General features: G+C 37.9%; 1 protein-coding gene across 2 annotated transcripts in view; it reads left to right on the top strand.

Annotated features, from left to right (window-relative positions):
• Window positions 1-7723, top strand: part of MICU1 (mitochondrial calcium uptake 1) — a 202499-nt gene that overhangs the window by 38534 nt on the left and 156242 nt on the right. For both annotated transcript variants that reach the window (XM_055081391.1, XM_024132038.3), the window contains exon 3: window positions 1624-1798. In XM_055081391.1, the coding sequence (XP_054937366.1) occupies window positions 1624-1798 (175 nt within the window). The remainder of the gene's footprint in view (window positions 1-1623; window positions 1799-7723) is intronic.

Below are 7723 nucleotides of genomic sequence, written 5' to 3'. Positions count from 1 at the left end.
GGTGCATGTATCCTTTCGAATTATGGTTTTCTCCAGATATATGCCCAGGAGTGGGATTTCTGGATCATATGGTAGCTCTGTTTTTAGTTTTTTAAGGAATCTCCATACTGTTCTCCATAGTGGCTGTACCAATTTACATTCCCACCAACAGTGTAGGAGGGTTCCCTTTCCTCCACACCTTCTCCAGTATTTATTGTTTGTAGGTTTTTTGATAATGGCCATTCTGACCAGTGTGAGGTGATTCCTCATTGTAGTTGTGATATGCATTTCTCTAATAATTCGTGATGATGAATATCTTTTCATGTGCCTGTTGCCCATCTGGATGTTTTCTTTGGAGAAACGTCTCTTTAGATCTTCTGCCCATTTTTTGCTTGAGCAGTTTTGTTTTGTTTTTTTTTAAGAGATACTTTATTTTTTTTCTCCCCACCGCGTGGCATGTGGGATCTCAGTTCCCTGACCAGGGATCAAACCCCGTGCCTGCCCCCTGTGATGGAAGCACAGAGTCTTAACCACTGGACCTCCAGGAAGTCCTGGGTTGTTTGTTTTTTTGATAGTGAGCTGCATGAGCTGTTTGTATGTTTTGGAGATTAATCCCATGTCAGTCGCTTCGTTTGCAAATTCTGTGTTGATTGATAGAAATTTTGATTTCTCCCACATCTTGGCTACTGTGAATAATACTGCACTGAACATGAGAGTGTATATATCTCTTTGAGATCCTGATTTCAGTTCCTTGTGATGTGTAACCAGAAGTGGGATTGCTTAATCATATTGTAGTTAGAAAACTAACATATTCTATTGTTAGTTTTTTGAGTATCCTCCATACTGTTTTCCATAGTGGCTGTATCAATTTACTTTCCCACCTACAGTGTACCAGGCATCCCTTTTCTCCACATGCTTGCCTACACTTGTTATCTTTTGGGTTTTTGTTTTGTTGTTTGTTTGTTTTTGAGCAAAGCCATCCTACCAGGTGTGAGGTGATATCTCATGGTGGTTTTGATTTGCATTTCCCTGATGATTATTGATGTTGAGCACCTTTAATCAGGTTATTTATTTTGTTGCTATTGTGTTGTAAGAGTTCCTTTTATACATTTTAAATATTAACCCTTTATCAAATATATGGTTTGCAAATATTTTCTTCCATTGTGTAGATGGTCTTTTCATTTTGTTGATTATTTCCTTTGCTCTGCTGAAGGTTTTTAGTGTCACGTAATCCTGCCTGTTTTTGTTTTTGTTGCCTGTGCTTTTGGTGTCATATCCTTTATATTTAAGGCTGAATATTATTCTGTTATACAGATATACCATATTCCCTTTATCCATTTTTCTATCAGTATACATTTGGGTTGCTTCCATGCTTTAGCTATTGTGAATAATGCTGCTATTAATATGAGTGTGCAAAAATCTCTGAATGACCCTGCTTTCAATTCTTTTGGATATATAACCAGAAGTGGGATTGCTGGATCATATGTTAGTTCTATTTCTAATATTTTGAGGAACCTTTTCATGTAGAACTTTTAACGAATTTCATTGCTGTTGCTCCTGCTAAGCTTTATCTGAAAATATTTATTTGTTTAATATGATGAACCTTCTTGATTGATAGTTTTTTTTTTTTTTTTGCATATCCAGGGCCCTTGCACAATCTCCACCATCTGTAAACAACCTAAAGAGTGAACTTGGTGATAAAGGGAAGAGTAAAGATGAAGGGGAAGATTGTAACCACGAAAAAAAGGCTTCAGGTATTTGTCTTGAGCCTTATCCAGAAGAGAAAAAGAAGAAACGCTCTGGATTCAGAGACAGAAAAGTATGGAACACAGTCTTATAAATTAATTAGTACTATAGTTAATTCTATTTTAGAATAATGCTGTTGAGTGTTATCATATATTTCAGATGGTTTATATTCACTTTGAAGTTATTCACCACTTTGCTATTTTCCATCATGTTCTAAGGCAAATGTACTCTTTGAATGTGAAGTTAATTGGGATAGTGAAAAGGACCTAGGATTGGTAATCAGGATTAGCATGCATGTATTTTCTTTGTTCTTTCAATTCAACCATCTAAGGTGATTATTGCTTTTTAGATCTTTCTGGTGCTGAATGTTTTCATATATGTGAAGTTGAGTCTGTGATATACTGATTTGTCATGATGCCAAATTATAAAGGCAGAATAAAATCTCTTTGCAAATATACAAATATTTCCAAAAAATCAACTAATTTTGAGGACAGCATAAACTCAACATAATTCCAGCATTTTATATCTTTAACACAATATGCTGTTTTACAGTTTTACCTGAGAAAAGTTTAGCTCCTCTGTAATAATGCCTATGATATTGGGCATTTGAATTCAGTAGACCAGTGATGAAAAGTCAAAAGGTTGAATTTCTTAGACATTTTGCATGTTAACATTGAAATTCAGGGAATTACCTTTACTTGCTCAGTTATAGCTAATCAATGCAACAAGATAATTTGAGTTACTTTGTGTGTGTTGGGGGGGGGTGTATAATTGCAAGCAAGAGAAATTTGAGAAATTTGGATCTTCTGTTTATTTGGATGAAGCTATTAAATATGTCTTCTCATTTCCCAGATCCACTTCTGATTAAACTGAATTTGAACAAAAGTTATGTATCACAAGTTAATTATCTATCATGCCATTTATTCCAAAATGATACATTTATTTAATCTTTTGCCCTGAGTGAATTTGAGGAAAGTTCAAATTTATCTTGCACAATTAGCTTCACTTATAGTCAAACTTTACATTTTACAGTGTTGGGCAAAAATGACCCAAGTAAATGTTTATTTTTGAATCTTCCATTTTCTGCTCCTGCTTTCTGCTTAGCAGATGACTATATCTTATGCTTCACAGAAAAAAATGAAAGCTATCAGTGTAATTTACTTAATTAGTAGCTCCCAGAGTTATAAAACCTTTCTAATCTATATCTGAAATAGTTCTTATTTCTTTCACTAAAGTCTCAGTGAATGGGTAACCATTCCATGTGTCATTTTTTCTCCCCAAGAACCTATTTAAAAATGTACTCTTTTTCTATCCCTTTTTTTTTTTAAATTTTATTTATTTATTTTTGGCTGCGTTGGGTCTTCATTGCTGTGCGCAGGCTTTCTCTAATTGTGGCAAGTGGGGGCTACTCTTCGTTGCGGTACGCGGGCTTCTCACTGGGGTGGCTTCTCTTGTTGCGTAGCATGGGCTCTAGGCGTGCGGGCTTCAGTAGTCGTGGCACGTGGGCTGAGTAGTTGTGGCTTGGGGGCTCCATAGCACAGGCTCACTGGTTGTGGCACATGGGCTTAGTTGCTCCATGGTATGTGGGATCTTAGCGGACCAGGGCTTGAACCTATGTCCCCTGCATTGGCAGGCAGATTGTTAACCATTGCGCCACCGGGGAAGCCATATCCCGTTTTTAAGAATTTTGTTTAATTAAGAAAATAAATTTTTTTTTGGCTGCACCTTGTGGCACGTGGAATTTCCCTGACCAGAGACTGAACCCACGCGCCTGCAGTGGAAGCGCTGAGTCTTAACCACTGGACTACTAGGGAAGCCCCCAACTTCATTTTTTTGCACGTGGATATCCAATTTTCTCAACATCATTTGTTGAAAAGGCTGTCCTTTCTCCATGGAATGGTTGTGGCACCCTTGTCAAAATCATTTGATGATGAGTCTGAGGGTTTATTTCTGGGCTTTCTTTTCTGTTTGTCTGCTCTATATGATTGTCTTTGTGCCAGTACCACATTCTTCTTATGACTGTAATAAGTTTTGAAATCAGGCAGTTGGAGTCCTCCAACTTTGTTCATCTTTTTCAAAATTATTTTGGGTCTTTGGAGTCCCTTGAGATTGCATGATGGACACATAGGTTGTTACCGTACCTTGGCAATGGTGAACAGTGCTGCAATGAACATGGAGTACAGATATCTCTTTGAGATGCTGATTTCATTTCCTTTGGATATATACCCAGAAGCTGGATTATTGGGTCATATGGTTCTATTTTTTTTTTAATTTATAAATTTATTTATTTTATTTATTTTTGGCTGTGTTGGGTCTTCATTGTGGTGCGTGGGCTTCTCATTGTGGTGGCTCCTCTTGTTGCAGAGCACGGTCTCTAGGCATGCGGGCTTCAGTATTTGTGGCTCGCGGGCTCTAGAGCACGGGTTCTAGAGCACAGGCTCAGTAGTTGTGGCACACGGGCTTAGTTGCTCCGCAGGATGTGGAATCTTCCTGGACCAGTGCTCAAACCTGTGTCTCCTGCATTGGCAGGCACATTCTCAACCACTGCGCCAACAGCGAAGCCTGGTAGTTCTATTTTTAAATTTCTTGAGGAACCTCCATACTGTTTTCCATAGTGACTGAATCAATTTATGTTCCCACCAGCAGTGCAAAAGTGTTCCCTTTTCTCCATACCCTCACCAACACTTGTTATCTCTTATCTTTTTTAAAAAAATTTTATTTTATATTGGAGTATAGTTGATTAACAATGTTGTGTTACTTTCAGGTGTACAGCAAAGTGATTCAGTTGTACATATACAAGTATCTACTCTTTTTCAAATTCTTTTCCCATTTAGGTTAGTACAGAATATTGAGAAGAGCTCCCTATGCTATACAGTAGGTCCCTGTTGGTTATCTCTTTTAAATATAGCAGTGTGTACATGTCAATTCCAAACTCCCAGTCTCTCCCTCCCCCCAACCCTTCCCTGCTGGTAACTGTAAGTTTGTTCTCTAAGTCTATGAATCTGTTTTGTAAATAAGTTCATTTGTGTCATTTTTTTTTTAGATTCCACATATAAGCGATATCAATGATATTTGTCTTTCTCTGTCTGACTTACTTCACTTAGTATGATAATCTCCACATCCATCCATGTTGCTGCCAGTGTCATTATTTCATTCTTTTTTCATGACTGAGTAATATTCCCCTGTGTATATGTGCCACATCTTCTTTATCCATTCATCTGTTGACAGACATTTAGGTTGCTCCCATATCTTGGCTATTGTAAACAGCTCTGCAGTGAACATTGGGGTGCATGTATTCTTTCAAACCATGTTTTTCTCCAGATATATGCCCAGGAGTGGGATTACTGGATCATACGGTAGCTCTGTTTTTAGTTTTTTAAGGAACTTCCATACTGTTCTCCATAGTGGCTGTACTAATTTATATTCCCACCAACAGCATAGTAGGGTTCCCTTTTCTCCACACCCTCTCCAGCATTTATTGTTTGTGGACTTTTTGATGATGGCCATTCTGACTGGTATGAGGTCCTCATTGTAATTTTGATTTGCGGTTCTCTGATAATAGTGATGTTGAGCATCTTTTCATGTGCTTTTTGGCCATCTGTATGTCTTCTTTGGAGAAATGTCTATTTAGATCTTCCACCGATTTTTCGATTTTTTTTTTCCCCATGCCATGCAGCTTGTGGAATCTTAGTTCCCTGATCAGGGATTGAACCTGTGCCCTTGGCAGTGAAATTGTGGAGTCCTGACCACTGGACCACCAGGGAATTCCCTGTTTGTTTTCTTGACAGAGCTGAATGAGCTCTTTGTATATTTTGGAGATTAATCTCCTGTTGGTCGCTTTGTTTGCAAATATTTTCTTCCATTCTGTGGGTTTTCTTTTTGTTTTGTTTATGGTTTCCTTTGTTGTGCAGAAGCTTTTAAGTTTAACTAGGTCCCATTTGTTTATTTTTGTTTTTATTTTTATTACAGTAGGAGGTGGATCAAAAAAGATATTGCTGCAATTTATGTCAAAGAGTGTTCTGCCCATGTTTTCCTCTAAGAGTTTTATGGTGTCCAGTGTTACATTTAGGTCTTTAATCCATTTTAAGTTTATTTTCGTGTATGGTGTTAGAGAATGTTCTAATTTCATTCTTTTACATGTAGCTGTACAGTTTTCCCAGCACCACTTATTGAAGAGACTGTTTTTTCTCAATTGTATATTCTTGCCTCCTTTGTCATAGATTAATTGACCATAGGTGCGTGGGTTTATTTCTGGGTTTTCTATCCTGTTCCATTGATCTATATTTCTGTTTTTGTGCCAGTACCACACTGTTTTGAGTACTGTAGTTTTGTAGTATAGCCTGAAGTCAGGGAGCCTGATTCCTCCAGCTCCGTCTTTTGTGTCTCCACACAGGTCTTTTGTGTCTCCATATAAATGTAAAAATTTTTTGTAGTAGTTCTGTGAAAAATGCCATTGGTAATTTGATAGGGATTGCATTGAATCTGTACATTGCCTTGGGTAGTATAGGCATTTTGACAATATTGATTCTTCCAATCCAAGAATCTTCTTTCTTAATGTAGACATTTATTGCTATGAATTTCCTTTTAGAACTGCTTTTGCTGCATCCCATGTTTTGATATTTTGTGTTTCCACTTTCATTCCTCTCAAGATACTTTTTTTTTTTTTTTTTGCGGTACGCGGGCCTCTCACTGTTGTGGTCTCTCCTGTCGCGGAGCACAGGCTCCGGAAGCTCAGGCTTAGCGGCCATGGCTCACGGGCCCAGCTGCTCCGTGGCAGGTGGGATCTTCCCAGAACGGGGTATGAACCCGTGTCCCCTGCATCGGCAGGCAGACTCTCAACCACCGTGCCACCAGGGAAGCCCTCAAGATACTTTTTGATTTCTGTTTTCATTTCTTCCTTGACCCATTGGTTTTTAAGGAATGTCTTGTTTAATCTGCACATATTTTTGAATTTTCTAGTTTTCTCCTTTTTCAGTTGAACTTTAGTTGCATACCATTATGATCAAAAAAGATACTTGATATGATTTCAATCTTCTTAAATTTATAAAGCCTTGTCTTGTGACCTAACATGTGATCTCTGCTGGAGAGGGTCCCATGTGCACTTGAGAATATGTGTATTCTGCTGCTTTTGAATGGAATTTTCTGTAAATGTCTTCGAGTTCATCTGGTCTAATATGTAGTTCAAGTCCAATGTTTCCTCATTTATTTTCTATTCAGATGATCAGTTGTTCAAAATGGGGTATCAAAATTCCCTACTATTATTATATTGCTGTCTTTTTCTCCCTTTAGTTCTATTAATGTTTGCTTTATAAATTTAGGTTCTCTCATGTTGGGTTTAAAACTGTTTACAAATGTTTTATCCTCCTTATGAATTGATCTTGTATAGTTATATTATTCTCTTTTTTGTTTCTTGTTACAGTCTTTGGCTTAAAGTTTATTTTTTCTGATATAAATTTATCTATCCCTGATTTCTTTTGGCTTCTGTTTTCATGGAATATCTTTTTCCATTATTTCCTTCCAGTCTGGGTGTGTCCTTAAAGCTGAAGTGAGTCTCTCTCTCTGTTTTTCTTTTTTTTTTGCGGTACGTGGGCATCTCACTGTTGTGGCCTCTCCCGTTGTGGAGCACAGGCTCCGGACGTGCAGGCTCAGTGGCTATGGCTCACGGGCCCAGCCGCTCCGTGGCATGTGGGATCTTCCTGGACCGGGGCACAAACCTGTGTCCCCTGCATCGGCAGGCAGACTCTCAACCACTGCGCCACCAGGGAAGCCCTGAAGTGAGTCTCTTGTAGGCAGCATATAGTTGCATTTTAAAAAATTCATTTAGCCACTCTGTGTCTTTGATTTTAGAGTTTAGTCCATTTACATTTAAGGTAATTGTTTATGAATATGGACTTATGATTGCTATTTTGTTATGTGTTTTCTTGGTGTTTTGTAATTCTTCTGTCCTTTTTTTTTTTTTTTTTTTTTTTTTTTTTTTTTGTGGTATGCGGCCCTCCCT

This window comes from Physeter macrocephalus, chromosome 20 (assembly GCF_002837175.3).
Source record: "Physeter macrocephalus isolate SW-GA chromosome 20, ASM283717v5, whole genome shotgun sequence".
NCBI lineage: Eukaryota > Metazoa > Chordata > Mammalia > Artiodactyla > Physeteridae > Physeter > Physeter macrocephalus.
This window is presented reverse-complemented; position numbering and strand designations above follow the sequence as displayed.